General features: G+C 46.2%; 1 protein-coding gene across 1 annotated transcript; it reads left to right on the plus strand.

Annotated features, from left to right (window-relative positions):
• Window positions 1–10,831: 10,831 nt before the first annotated feature.
• LOC134450319 (transmembrane protein 125) lies at window positions 10,832–14,268 on the plus strand. Its single transcript, XM_063200172.1, has 3 exons — window positions 10,832–10,938; window positions 11,299–11,577; window positions 12,443–14,268. The coding sequence occupies exons 1-3, from the start codon at window positions 10,834–10,836 to the stop codon at window positions 12,746–12,748; spliced, it is 690 nt and encodes a 229-aa protein (XP_063056242.1). The 5' UTR covers window positions 10,832–10,833; the 3' UTR covers window positions 12,749–14,268.
• The last annotated feature ends 1,215 nt before the right edge of the window (window positions 14,269–15,483 follow it).

Below are 15,483 nucleotides of genomic sequence, written 5' to 3' on the forward strand. Positions count from 1 at the left end.
GTTGTGGTGGTGCTTGCCTTCTCCCTTCCTGAAGTTGTGCTTGTCTGGTAACCAGAGACATGTGCTCCCACTGATAAAGCAGGATTAAACACGTCACAGACGGACAGCTAAAGGGAAAAGTAAGTGTGCTTTTACTTTTGAAGACGTGACTTGAAAGAAAGAAAGAAAGAAAGTCTTGTTTTTAAATTGGAGCATCTCGTTGTGGCGTTCTCACAGCAATGGAGAGACAGAGTGCTTCTGACAGAGTGAGACATATATCATAGTTTGGTGATCGATGGTGCTTCTCCGATCTGTCAAGTGGATAGTTGTAACTTAGTGTTTATAATTATGTAAGCGGTGTGTGCGGAGATGTCGCAAGACAAATGGATCCATTCTAGTGGCTCCATTGAAAGCCGGCACTCTTAGCTCCATTCATAGCGTGTACTGTTACGATTGATGGCTTTGATCAGCATATGTTGTTGGTATTCATGCCGTTTGCATAACTGCTGGTCCTTCTTCTTGGTTTTTTTTTGCAATATTGAGATATTCTGTTCTATTCTGTTCTGTTCTATTCTATACTGTTATATTCTGTTCGGTTCTGTTCTGTTCTATTCTGTTATACTATGTTCTGTTCTGCTCTATTCTGTTCTGTTCTGTCCTGTCCTACTCTATGATTCTATACTGTGACGTAAATATCCCCCTGTTTCTATACTATATACCTTTTCGTGAACAGCCTATCCCACTGTTTTGTACAGTATATCCCTTTACTATTGAGTAGGCTATATCCTTCTATTTACTCTCAATGGCTATATCCCTTTAATGTCTGCACTGAAATGAGTGCTTGCAATCTCATTGTGAAAGGTGTATAGTGTAGATTAAGCATATGCATAGTGACAATGAAATGCATTATATTATATTCTAGTATATTATATAAGCTCCAATATTTTGGGGAGAAATTACATATTATGATTCCCAAAGTGTGACTTTGAAGCTTGAAAGGCAAAACTTTCTGCGAAACAAGCTGGTTCTCTGTCAGTTTGAAAATGAAAGAAAAGTAAAGACGATTTGTTATATTTTCTGAACATCTTTCATATCTGACTGTTACACTCTTCTCTTCCCTGTCTTTTGTTCCTTTCACAGGGCTTGTGGAGCCGTTGGCATTGTGCTGAGTTGGGAACAGGATGCATCCGCTGACACGTTTCATTGTCCCGTAGCCTCTGGCCGGCGGTCTGTGCTGTGTGTGTGAGGGCCGGCCGAGGAGGAGGAGGAGGAGGAGGAGGAGGAGGGTGTGCGACTCTGGGGGGAGGAGGAGTAAGCCAGAGGAGGACGAGGAGGAGCGGGGTGTGGAGGTGTGGGGCGAGTGAGGAGAGGCGTGTGGATGCTGCCAGCCACAGTCATGGCGTCCGGATGGCTCTCTGAATGATCCCCATTCATCAGCCCCACCCACCCACTATATACACACACACAGACGCATCAAAGCACAAACACAATCAAAGAAACACATTGTAACACAATTCAACAATCATTCAAACACATACACACACAAGCACCCCCCGCCCACACACACACACACACACACACACACTGCATCTGCATTGGTCCAGCGGGTTCCACACCAAGTCAGGCACCTCTCATCTTCAGAGGAGCGGGAGGAGAGGGTAGAGGCTTTGTCGCTGAGAGAGAAGTAGAGGAGGAGGAGGAGGAGGTGTTTCATCTTCAATGTGTAAAAGAAGGAGAAGGCTGTGTCACTGAGGGAACAGGAGTCGGAGGAGAAGGTGTTTCATCTTCAGTGTGGAAGAGGAGAAGGAGGAGAAGGTTGTGTCACTGAGAGAGCAGAAGGAGGTGGAGGTGGAACGAGGAGGAGTCGCAGGGAGCTCTGGCCGTCTCAGTGAGCAGCCCCATCAGATCATCAGAGCGACGGGAGGCGAGCAAAAGGCCAAAGCCCGCTGGAGGCAACCTCCACATCCACACACCCTGAGCTCTCTCTCTCTCACACCTTTCATGCGCTCCTCTCATCTCATCTCATCTCATCTCATCTCATCTCATCTCATCTCGCCGTAGTCTGGGAGGAATTACCGCTGCAGGGGTGTGTGTGTGTGTGTGAATGTGTGTGTGTGCCGCCGTACTGTACCTGACAGTCTGACTGACCTGCGCTGGTGCATGTGTGTGTGTATGCGCGCGCACGTTCTGTTTCTGGTCTGGAGTTGAAGGACTGCCGACAGACAGGCAGTGGGCACTACCCCTTGGATCAATCCATCACTTCATTCTCGTACTTTTTTTTTTCTTGTACTGTATCCTTGGTGTATTCATTCGTTTATTTATTTATTTATTTATTTCCCCTTTTTCTCATCGCTTCATTGTGGCCTCCCAGGTCATCATGAATAATTGAATGGGGAACGGGAGCTGTTTGATGATGCTGGTGGTTTGCTGAGCGATTCATTCGTGGGGTTTGAAATTCAGCCTGTCCTGATGGGAGTCGTCCCGTTGTCGGGAGGACTGACTGCTCGTCGGGAGACATTGGCACTGCTGGTCTTCAGTTGGAGTGACTAGACACTCAGCACCACATCACACCACACCACATCCAGACCTCCACCACCATCCACCCCACTCCCACCACCACCACCACCACCACCCCAACCACACCACCCACCCACTCACACCAACCCATCATCCTATGACACATTCATCTTCAGCTGGATGACACCAAGCATTCAGGATTTGTCAGTGCCAGTTTGATTTCTATTTTCCATTATTGAGCAGAGTGAAAGAACAAAAGGAAAAGGCAGAGAGAGAGAGAGAGAGAGAGAGAGAGAGAGAGAGAGAGAGAGAGAGAGAGAGAGAGAGAGAGAGAGAGAGAGAGATGCCAAACCCTCTCAACCTCCACCCACCTTTAACCCTGCCACCTTTCCTTACAAACTGAAGATTCTGCAAAAAAATATTCACATTGAATATATGAAACACCCTTCAAAAGAGGTGACTGTAAAGGATTTTTTTGAAAAAGTGCAACGACCAGTGAGTTTGTGCTGGGAACAGCACAGAAAAGCTGAGCGAGATCTTTTTTTTCCTCTCCCCCTCACCGCTTCAGTTCTGAATGACCTTGCACAGAATATTTTCCAGACAAAGGAGATCCAATTGATTAGCCACTCTTTTATGATGATCACAGAATTACTTTCTTTCACATAGCTGCACATCTGCTGCACCAGCCAGTCTGGTGATCTAAGACTCAAGGACTTCGAGGTTTTTTTTTGCTACAGCCCACCCTGGTCGAGAGAGGAGAGAGGAAGCTGGCACAATAACTAAGGTAATTATTATGTACCGTAGTATGACCAGTGATTTGGAATCTTTGAATGTAAAAGAGAGGTAGAGAGACTTTGTGTGTGTATGTGTGTGCGTGCGTTCGAGCGTGCGTGCATGCCTGTGTGCGTGTGCGTGTGCGTGTGCGTGCGTGCATGTGTGTGCGCGCGCACAGTTTGAGTGTGCAGGTGTGCGTGTGTTTGTGTGTGCGCGTGTGTGTTTGTGTGTACGTGCATGAGTTATTATTCATTTTTTTGGGCAATAAACAGTGCAGAGATGCTGAGGTCCTCTGCCTCATCACTTGTGCTTGTAGCTACGGTCCTCGGTGCTGAGTTGAGGAGTGTGGGGGTGGGTGCTGGTGGTTATAGATTGTTTGCTTTTTACTCTCGCCTTCATGTGTCACCTCAATTACTGACTCCTATTTCCGGGAGCAAGGAAGGCCGTCACTGTCAACCCTACTGGGAGCTAATTATAAAAGGAAGACAAAGGAAGAAGACTCACACCAGAACATTTAGACACACATGGAGACACACTAACACTCACGTACTGTACTGTACTATGTGCAGAGGAGTGTGTGTGTGTGGGTGGGGTGGGGGTGGGGGGGTTAGTTGGACGAACACACACACACACACACACACACACACACACACTCTCACACACACACACACACACACACACACACACACACACACACACACACACACACACACACACACACACACACACACACACACACACACACACACACACACACACACACACACACACACACGACCCAAACACACAGTGTCAATCATACAGCATACACCCAATGTGTGCACATGTTCAAGATGTCTCACTCGGATACGCCCCACAGAAATATACACTTTATATACACCCTTTGGCATGTACTTTGGCATGCTTTACTCATAGACATGCCTGCATCTCCTCTTACATGCACACACACACACACACACACACACACACACACACACACACACACACACACACACACACACACACACACACACACACACACACACACACACACACGCACACGCACAAGCATACACACACACACGCACACACACACACACACAGACTGTTTCAATTCTGAATGCAGATGGATAGGATCGTTGCAGGGGTAAACACAGGCAAAATCCAAAGTTGCTGGAGGGGCATTAAATTGGACGTGGAGTTAGTTTGTCGGCCTCCTCTTCTCACGTATCCCTTTTCTCCATCTTGTTTCTCATCGGGGGCGCTACAGCCCCCAAGGGGGCGTTGGAGTGCCCTATAGGGGGACGTTAAGAAGGATGCAGCTGAGTGGATGGGGCTTAGTTGCCATTGCGGTACAGTACATTAGTCCATTTAATAATGTTTTAATACTAAGGGGGGCGTTGGCAGGCTAATAATGAGGTCAGTGGGGGGCGTTGGGAGGCCTGTGATGAGGACAAGGGGGCGTTTTTCAAAAAAAAAGGTTGAGAACCACTGATTTTAACGAATGCAAGACAACGCCAGTCAGTCAGTCAGTCAGGCGGGCGGGCGGGCTTGCTACTGTTGTGTTTGCGTGTGTGCTCTGCTCTTCTCTGCACGGCTAGAATTCCTTGCCATTGAGCGAGGCGGAGGGAGTGAGGCAGGACTGGACTGGGCCTGAAAAACACCCCTGGCATTTTCCGCATATACCAGCCCCTCACATAGCACGCTGATTTTCTACGACATTATGATTTTCTCAGTCCACTGTCTAGTATATTAAAGATCCATCTACCGGGCCAATCCATCTAAATAGAGGGACAGTCTCTGTGTAAAAAATAAAACAAAAAAAGAAACAAAAACAATAGTATCGGCCCCTGGTCACTGTCGGCCCACCGGGAAAATGCCCAGTATGCCAGATTACCAGTCCAGCCCTGCCAGTGAGCGAGGCGGAGGGAGAGGGAGCGAGGGGAGGGGGGGGGAGGTGTGCTGACTGCTGTAGTAAAGGCTGCTGACAGCATTGTAAAGACAAGCTGTCTGGGCAGCAACCTTGAGGGTCGGCCCGACCACCGAGATGGACCATTGATAAAAGGATTAATACCTGAGCCTGTGATGAGAGATGGATGGCAAAGTACACACACACACACACACACTCTTACAAAATCATCTTTTCTCTCTTCCCCTCTCTGTCTCGGTGTCTCTTTGACGCCGTTTATGCACGCACTCTCGCTCACACAGACACACACAGACACACACACACACACACACACACACACACACACACACACACACACACACACACACACACACACACACACACACACACACACACACACACACATTCAGCCTCTCTACCTGCCTGCAGGAGTACTATACTACACCTTGGTGCATCGATTTAATGCTTAATGTTTTTAAGTGTGGGGTGCGAGATAGTGTATGCGAGCAGACAGAGAAAAATGAATGTGTGTGTGTGTGTGTGTGTGTGTGTGTGTGTGTGTGTGTGTGTGTGTGTGTGTGTGTGTGTGTGTGTGTGTGTGTGTGTGTGTGTGTGTGTGTGTGCGTTTGCATGTGATTGTCTGTAAGGAGTAGTTCTGCCACCTATGGAGATGCATTATGTGTAGGAGTAGAGAAGTGAGGAACAGCTGCGTGGAGGAAGCAGCAAGCACACCGCTCACCTGTTCTAGTGCTCTGGATTTACATAAAAAAGTTTACCAACCCTGTGAGATGTCAACCAACTTCCTCCTGAAACCTATAGTCAGTTTTAAAGAATTTCCCCCCTGTTAATGTTTAGCTAAAATAAAGTTGAAGACTGTAATGTTGTTGGCGTTATATTGGACAGCTATTCATCCCGTCTCTGGTCATTCAGTGGATCTTCATGAAGCTATTTTGTTACGGGGCTACAGTTTACAAAAGCTACACGCTTTGAGGGTTTTTTTTGTCTTTTATACACATAGGGTGCAGAGAATTGATCTTAAAAATGAATATGCTGTACCTGGTAGTGAAAGTGGTTTGGGTAGTAACACTTTAGAATAGGGACCACATGTTTGGCACTACTAATACATGCCTACGGTATCTACTGTCTGTTTAGGAGACTTAGGGTATCACTTTATTTTAGGGATACATCTATTAGCACTAATACATACAATGTTAATGCCTGCATAAGTAACTTGTAAGGCATGTACTAAGCAAACGCTAATGCCTACTAGGTCCTTACTAAGGTTAAATTGGTAATAAATCCCTTATTGTGCATGACCAAGACATTTGCGAATACATGCCTAACAAATGTTTGATTTTGCTTTGTACATGCCTTACTTATACAGGGACATTGTATGTATAATTGCTAATAGATGTATCCCTAAAATAAAGTGTTACCAGAATATGTGTCTAGGACCTTGTTATGCTTATACATACAGTGCCCTCCATAATTATTGGCACCCCTGGTTGAGATGTGTTAAAAGCTTTAAAATAAATTCAGTGTTTATTGCAGAAGAATACTGTCACACTGAAAATTGTAGGAAAATGTAGCCTTCAACTCAAATGAATTGTAAGAAAATAAAAAAAATCCTTGACTAAAAAATAATTATTTTTCATTAAATCACCTGTTCCACAATTATTGGCACCCTTAACAATCCCCAGGAAATAAATATAATTGAAGCATTTCTGTCATTTCTACAGTAGTTTACAAAGTTTACCAGAGTATGTAGGAACATTTAATTAGTAATTCATCACTTCCTGTTTCCCTGGGGTATAAATATGACGTGACACCAAGGCCATTTCTCTTATCCACTCTTAAACATGGGAAAGACAAAGGAACTCAGCATACAAGTGAGGCAGATGTGCGTCGACCTTCACAGGTCAGGCAGAGGCTACAAGAAGATTGCCACTCAACTGCAGCTGCCCACATCCACTGTGAGAGGAATAATTAAGAAGTTCAAAACAACTGGAACAGTGGTAAACAAGCCTGGACGAGGACCCAAGTTTATTTTGCCACCATGCACAGTGAGGAGGATGGTAAGAGAAATCAAAAGATCTCCAAAGCTCACTGTTACAGAATTACAACAAATGGTAGCATCCTGGGGTCACAAAGTCTCCAAATCAACCATCAGGCGCTGTCTACACGCCAACAAGCTGTTTGGGAGGCATGCACGGAGAAAACCTTTCCTCACTCACAATCATAAACGCAAGCGTCTGGAGTTCGCCAAGCGGTATTGGGGCTTCAACTGGGACCGTGTGCTTTGGTCAGATGAGACCAAGATTGAGCTTTTTGGCAACAAACACTCTAGGTGGGTCTGGCGTACCACGAAAGATGTGCATGCTGAAAAGCACCTTATACCCACTGTGAAGTATGGGGGTGGGTCAGTGATGCTGTGGGGCTGTTTCGCTTCCAAAGGCCCTGGGAACCTTGTTAGGGTGCATGGCATCATGAATGCTTTGAAATACCAGGACATTTTAAATCGAAATCTGTTGCCCTCTGCCCGAAAGCTGAAGCTCGGTCGTCACTGGGTCTTTCAGCAAGACAATGACCCTAAACATATGGCCAAATCTACACAGAAATGGTTCACCAGACACAAAATCAAGCTCCTCCCATGGCCATCTCAGTCCCCTGACCTCAACCCCATTGAGAACCTGTGGGGTGAGCTGAAGAGGAGAGTACAGAGGAGAGGACCCAGGTCTCTGGATGATTTAGAGAGATTCTGCAAAGAGGAATGGCTGAAGATCCCTCTTTCTGTCTTTTCCCATCTTGTGAAACATTATAGGAGGCTGTTTTGTTGGCAAAAGGGGGTTGTACAAAATATTAGCACCAGGGGTGCTAATAATTGTGACACACATTATTTGATGTCAAATAATTATTTCTTCATGTGGGATTTTTTTCCCCACTGAATAAATGCACTTGTATTGAAGGTTGGATTTTTCTCTTTTTTTCCATTAAGGTCCCATATTATTTAGAAAAAAAAAAAAATAATTGGAAGCTAAAAAACACATCTCAACCAGGGGTGCCAATAATTATGGAGGGCACTGTATATTTCACGGCTATGTCACTATGGTTACAACTGAGCAAGGGGCAGAAAGCAGATCTGTTTACTATGGTTTTCTATTGACGCTGTGGATAACTTGTCAGAAAAGTGATATTATAAGATGCTGGTCTGTTTTCAACTGTACTTGCAGAGTTTGTTATGTGATCAGGATATAATAAAGGCTTTATGAATATTAGTGGCTAACGTGTGAACCTTAATAAAGTGTTGCTGTTTGGATTAGGGGATGGTGTCATCCATCTGGTCTGCACCGCTTCTTTGAAATAGCACAGTTTTTGAAAACTGTGGAAAAACTCTGGTCTGGGATTCAGGTGTGGCACTCAGAGATTTAACAAGACATTCAAAATGATTTACCCAACTAGCCAGGCTACGCCCTCCTAATGACGCAATGCCTTCGTCGTTGCTAAATTAGTCAGGGCAAGAGCTTGTTCAAGCACTTTCTGAGCTCCGCCTATAGCTGGGGAACTCCACCCACTTTGTCGGGAAGCAATCATCTTTGAGCAGCTCCAACGGTCCTGGGTAGAGGCGAGTTCAAGGCAGTGATGTGGTTTAAGCAGACATTCTATTGGGACCAAGAAAATGTTTGGTTTAAACTTCGGCACAGCCCTTTCTGGCGTCGACCAGTTGCAAACCGAGGGAGGTGGGTTAACCATGCCGTTTGGAAACATTATTCGCTATTGTCTTGGTCAGACCAGAATCTCGGTACGAGATTTGAAAGTCGATGATAATCAGGCGATCACCAAACACTAATGGCCACCGAATACTGGAGTCTTGCAGGTCTGACGTTAACCAATTGCATGGGTTACTTTATTCATTGTAAATACATTTCATTACAATGTACTGGAATGAAAAAGCCAACTTGTTATGTCAGCACATTATTTCTAATTATTGACACAGGCAAGTTGCCTGCGACATCTGGCCCTTCGGTCAATAGTCAATATGTCCCTTGGGCCAAAATAATTACACACACACACACACACACACACACACACACACACACACACACACACACACACACACACACACACACACACACACACACACACACACACACAAAGGGCAATCGTGCTACTGCTCATTATTCTCCACGCACACACAGCACTTACTTGAAGTGTTCAGTATACCAGCATACACAAAGAGCACACATTTTATATCTTCTAGCAGCAATGCTTTGATAAAAAAAAAACTTGCCAAGTTTGCCACTGCACACTTGGAGTGAACAGCCTCATCCCCTGTAGAGATAGCTGCTATTGCCCATGATTGAGTGGCCGTGACACCATGCCCCCCCCTCCTCTCCTCTCCTCTCCTCTCCTCTCCTCTCCTCTTCACGCCGCTGTGTTTGACTTATCAGAGGCTGCAGCTGCCTTGTGTTTGCTTCCTTTCTTCCTTATTTGCACATTACAATAGATTACTTCACAGTTCACTCTGATGTATTCCTCTCTTCAGTCATCCCTACAGTATGTCCGGACTTAACCACCACTCAATGTCACTTAAAGCTTATAAAGAAAGAAGAAGAAGCCTAATCCTGCTGATGAGTCTACAATTCTGGGGTGCATTTCTCAAAACCAAAGTTGCTTACTACATTAGCTACTTTGTTGTTTTCAATGCATTTTCCCATTGGCAACTACCGAAGTTGCTAACAGGCTAACAACTTCTCTTTTGAGAAACTCACCCCTGCCTGCTTACTGTAGGGGAGCGTTTGCAGCAAGACCTTACAATGTATTCAGGATATATATTATTGCATTACTTTGATGTAAAGCAATCAGCCTCAGAGTGCAGGCGACAAGCCCGTTTCGTCTACTCGTCACACAGCTATTCACTGCGTCAGCTATAGTTCTAATCAGCAGAACTCTTCAGTCTTATAGAACAGGGGAGGTAATCAGTGGAATGAACTGTGTCACGTTCAAAAGTACAACCAGCTATGACAAGATTTTTTTTAATGAATTTTCTGAAGTCATGATTGTCCACCTGTAAATGGTTAGTGCAGCATAAGCCTCGATTACTCAGTTTTTCCCCTGTACTGTGTATTTCACAGGTTCAATTCTGAGTTTTATGTTTTGGGGCTTTTCAAGCCTTATTATGTTCCATGACACAAGATAGTGAAGGACAGACAGGAGAGAGAGAGAGATGGGGAAGGGCCGGCAAAGGACCTGGGCCGGGAGTTGAACTCCGGTCGGCCGCATGGCAGACGAGTGCCCTACCGTTAGGCCACGGTAGGGCGTCCGTTCTGAGTTTTCAAAAGTACAACCAGCTATGACAACTTTTTTTTAAATGAATTTTCTGAACTCTCCGTTGGCCACCTCTGAGTGTTCAGTATTGCATCACAAGCCTCGATTACTCAGATTTTCCCAGTGCTGTGTATTTCACAAGTTCCGTTCTGAGTGTTCAAAAGTAGAACCAGCTACTCATCGTGATTGTCCACCTCTGAATGCTTAGCCTCAGTGCAGTTTTTCCCTGTACTGTGTATTTCACAGGTTCCGTTCTGAGACCGCCTCGGCTTTGAAACCATCATACAGTGCTCCTCCCCACCAGTGACGGTGGCTTACCGGGGGCCATCGCCGCTGTCACTGCCGCCGCCATGTCAGAGCTGGAGGACTTCCCCCCGGTGGCCCAGGAGGAGCCCCAGGTGGTGCCACCCATGGCCGACCCGGCCCGCATCCAGCGCGACCTGCTGGACGAGCAGGTCTTCATTTACCATTTATATATACAGTATATAAACTGTACACATGTTGGGAGGGGGCTTTTGGGGCCTTTATTTTTATGACATGACAGTTGAGGCAGACAGGAGGAAACTGAGGATGGAGAGAAGGGGAAGGGTCAGCAAAAGACACAGGCCGGAATCGAACCCAGGTCGCTGGTGTAGCAGTGTGGTGCCCTACTGCTTGAGCCACGGCAGGGCCCACTTACTTTTTTTTTGCTTCATCTTATTCAACATGTTTCAGACTTTAATATTTGATTTTAGAACACATTGAGCTGCCAGTGTCTGCCAAGCTACATAAATACATTTCGCCTCACCTTATCTTGCCTTGTCTTGCCTCTGCAGGTGGAGCTGTGGTGGTTCCGTGAGCCGCGCAAGTCTCTGCTGTGCTACAGCGTGGCCGTGCTGCTGATCCTGGGCTGCGGCCTGGGTGGCGTGGGCCTGCTCTCCACCACCACCAGCGTGTCCAGCGAGTGGCGGCTGGGCGTGGGCACGGCCCTCTGCCTGCTGGCCCTGGCCGTGCTGCTGAAGCAGCTGCTCAGTTCGGCCGTGCAGGACATGAACTGCGTACGCAGCCGGCGCCGCATCGAGATGCTGAAGAGCGGAGGGCTGGCGGACCTGCTGGTGACCTTTCAACTTTATTTATTTATTTACTTAAATATTTATAAGAGTCTTTTTAATGCATTTATTTGATACGACAGGAATACGAGTGGCAGAGAGTCGAACCCGGGTCCCCGTGCGTAAAAGACAATGTGTTGTCAATACCGTTTGAGCCACGGCTGGAACTGAAGTTTATTTATTTAACAAAGGGACAGCATATATTAACAGCATTCAACCCAGTAGGACAATGCCCCTTTTATAAATTAGCTTTTACCAGAATGACAATGATCAAGTCGTAATGTATTACTTAAGACCCTATGCACTGTCAAAGTGGTGTAGTACTATTGTACTATAGTCAAGTTTTTTCAGTGACTATTACAGCCTCTCACTGGTGGAACAGCGTGCATTAAGGGGCTACAACAAATGCAAAATATTCAGGATTATAGCCATAAAGGCGAATTTCTGATCTTAAGTCCCTCGACAGGTTGATGGTCCCCAAAAAAACAAGTATTGCACAGATTGTTTAAAATAAACAGGTAAAAGATATTGCACACATTGTTAAAATAGATCATGTAAAAATCCAACTATGCAGAGTTGAAATGTTGACAGTTTTCATGCAGTAGCCATGGTTTACCTGTTTAATAAATGAAGTTAAAGTTGTTCATTCTCGGTCCAGAGTGACTTAGTCGGCTGGGCACCGGACTGCTACGCGGGCGACCTGGCTTCCATTCCCGATCTGGGTCATTTCCCGATCCTCCCCCGTCTCTCTGTCCCACTCATTTCCTGTCCTACTCTTCTCTGTCCTGTCTAAATAAAGTTGAAAACTCCCAAAAAATATATTTTTTTAAAAGTTGTGAATTCTCTACGTGTGGTGGGCCTTGTGTTCCAGGCGGTGGCGCTGACAGGCGTGGTGCTGCTCATCTGTGGCGCCGTGCTGCTGGACCTGGCGCTGGCCAACCACATGCCCAAGCCGGGCCAGGCCCTCAACGACATGTACATCTCCGGGGTGGTGCTGCTGGCCGGCGGAGGGCTCACCGTGCTCCTCACGGCCGTCTACGCGCTGGCCACGTTCGTCATCGAGCAGACGGGCCCCGGCCAGAGACTGCGGGAGAGGGCGGCGGGCGTGTTCACCATTTCGGGACAGATGCGGGACGCCCGGAGAGAGACCACGTCTAGCTTGGCACAGCTCATATGACTGCTGTGTGGTGTGGTCAGGTGCCACTGACATATTTTGCCGGGTCCAGGACAAAAACATCTAAAAGCCCCCCCTCAGTCCATGCAATGTAATGGGTTTCCAATTCTGGGCCCGACCCCCCTCTCCCTGGGGCCCGGTACAACTGACCCATGTGTCAAAGGGCCTGGATGTGCTGGTCTGAGCTGGGACTGGGGACAGGAGAACTGCTGATGTGCGTATAAAAAAGGGCTTTTTGAGGATGCGCTGTCCATCACCTAGTTGGCTTTGTGCCTCGATATGGTGGTCCGAGCCAGCGAAACAAAATGAGCACATGACCCCACTGCAACTGAGGATATGCATCTGCTTCACTCAGTCGCATTTGTGGCAAAATGTTTTTACGATAAACCGATTTCCCAACAATGATTCGCCGTGTGATTGCCACACACACACACTCACAAACAAACGGATCTGTGGAGAGAAGTGGCTCCTCTCTGCAGGTAGTCAGTCCATCAGAACAGAAAAAGGGAAGAAAAAAAATGATCTGGGGACGGATATGGACCTTGGACCTGTGCTGTAAAAAGGCATGGCACTCTTTCAATTCACACCGCCCCGGCCTTTTGCGAACACCCTGGGCTTGCAATTAATTTCGACACGTCTGTCCTTCACACTTCTATTTCAGTGACTCGGGTAGGGGAGCGCGTGCCAAGAAGCAGAGACGTCCATCTGGACTGGAGGTGTGTGTGTGTGTGCGTGTGTGCGTGCGTGTGTGTGTGCGTGGTCGCTGTCTTGGTGGGAAGCCGGCAGCAAGAGCATCAGCAGCGCGAGCAGAACATGACTAGGCAACTCCCCGATAACAAACACTGACTTGACTTGCATGGTTGTGAATTCATACCTCTTCACCTCGCTTGGATACAATTTGTTTTTTTGATTTGCACAGTATGAGAGAAATTTTGAGAAGAATGGAGGGGAAAAAATCTAATTATCACCAAACCAAGTGAAGCTTTTATGGTAACACTTCACATTACGGATCACTATTAAGGTAGTAAATGAATGAATATGAATAAATATGTCTTATTTAGTAATTGCAATGTAATAATAATTTATAACACTATATTACAAGTAATTATCATGCCGCTTTCAGAACATTTGTTGGCTTCATGGATTTGACAGACATACTGTACATACTGGTGTGTCTGTCTGTCTGTCTGTCTGTCTGTCTACATGAGGCTAAGTAATTCTCAAGAAACATGGTAATTACTTGAAATATTATGTTTTTTAAATGGTTATTACATTCAAATTTAACTACCGGTATTAGGGATCCGCAATGTGAAGTGTAACCACTTTTATGATAGCGGCCTATTCCGATTGTGCCACTCATATGTGGTATCATGTTATGGCATTTAATTACTGTAAGCAAGTGCTTTTTAGTATTAATGCTGTGTTATGAAGGTGATCTTTTCAACCTTTGAAGAATCCTTGTCTGATTTCTGCTGTTGACTCGACTGTTCACACAAACAGTCCTAAATAAAGAATGTACATCATGTATGGCCTCTGTGTGTGCAGAGAGAACGAGAGAGAGAGAGAGAGAGAGAAAAAGTGCTATTTCAAATGAACATTATTGTGCATGACAGCTGTAAAGCTTCAGGCATGTGCGAAGTCTCCCTCTGTCTACCTGACAGTTCTGTTCTGTTATTTTGCTTCCTGTGTGTGTGTGTGTGTGTATGTGTGTGTGTGTGTGTGTGTGTGTGTGTGTGTGTGTGTGTGTGTATGTGTGTGTGTGTGTGTGTGTAACTCATACTGACATGCCATTATGTCTGTATCAATTATCCTGGCCTCATTTTACATCTCATTCCCTGGTGTCCTGTAGCTGTGTGTGTGTGTGTGTGTGTGTGTGTGTGTGTGTGTGTGTGTGTGTGTGTGTGTGTGTGTGTGTGTGTGTGCGTGTGCGTGTGTGTGTGCGTGTGATATGTGGTGGGCGAGCATCAGGCGTTGTGTAATTGGCTGCAGTATAGTATATGTCAAGCACGCCATAAAGCGGCAGCAGAGCCAGCTGAAGTGTTACTGGAGCTGAGTCACACAGACAGATACTGTGTGATGCATTGTGTGTGTGTGTGTGTGTGTGTGTGTGTGTGTGTGTGTGTGTGTGTGTGTGTGTGTGTGTGTGTGTGTTGCATGGTGTGTGTGTGTGTGTGTGTGTGTGTGTGTGTGTGTGTGTGTGTGTGTGTGTGTGTGTGTGTACGTGTGTTGCATGGTGTGTGTGTGTGTGAGTGTTTGTTGCATGGTGTGTGTGTGCGTGTGCCTGTGTGTGTGTGTGTGTGTGTGTGTGTGTGCTTGGTGTGTGTGTGTGTGAGTGTTTGTTGCATGGTGTGTGTGTGCGTGTGCCTGTGTGTGTGTGTGTTTGTTTTCTCGAGAAAGTACCAAGCAGTGCTGGGTAATGCCACTTCCCTCAGACCACAACCAGTCCTATTGTGACGCATCCAGCGGGCCGTCGTCACGCCACAATGGCCCTCTATTTATTTGACCCATTGTCACCCAGGCATCGGCTGCACACATGCAGGCCACGATAAGAGTGCTGGCCTCGGGTGCTTTGACTGATTTTTGCTTTGACCCCCCCCCAGCAGAGACCACCTCCTACCAATTGTGCATTCATGGATATCAAAACATATGAGGCACATGTACTTTGATCTAAGGATTTGATTACTTCTCATTAATATTTCTTTCATTGTAAAAAGGATGCAAAATAATTTACCTTTCAC

This window comes from Engraulis encrasicolus, chromosome 6 (genome assembly GCF_034702125.1).
Source record: "Engraulis encrasicolus isolate BLACKSEA-1 chromosome 6, IST_EnEncr_1.0, whole genome shotgun sequence".
NCBI lineage: Eukaryota > Metazoa > Chordata > Actinopteri > Clupeiformes > Engraulidae > Engraulis > Engraulis encrasicolus.

Coding starts and splice junctions, on each gene's coding strand:
- LOC134450319 (XM_063200172.1), top strand. CDS start 10,834: ATGTCAGAGCTGGAGGACTTCCCCCCGGTGGCCCAGGAGGAGCCCCAG. Junction 10,939..11,298: donor GCGACCTGCTGGACGAGCAG/GTCTTCATTTAC, acceptor TTGCCTCTGCAG/GTGGAGCTGTGGTGGTTCCG. Junction 11,578..12,442: donor GAGGGCTGGCGGACCTGCTG/GTGACCTTTCAA, acceptor CTTGTGTTCCAG/GCGGTGGCGCTGACAGGCGT.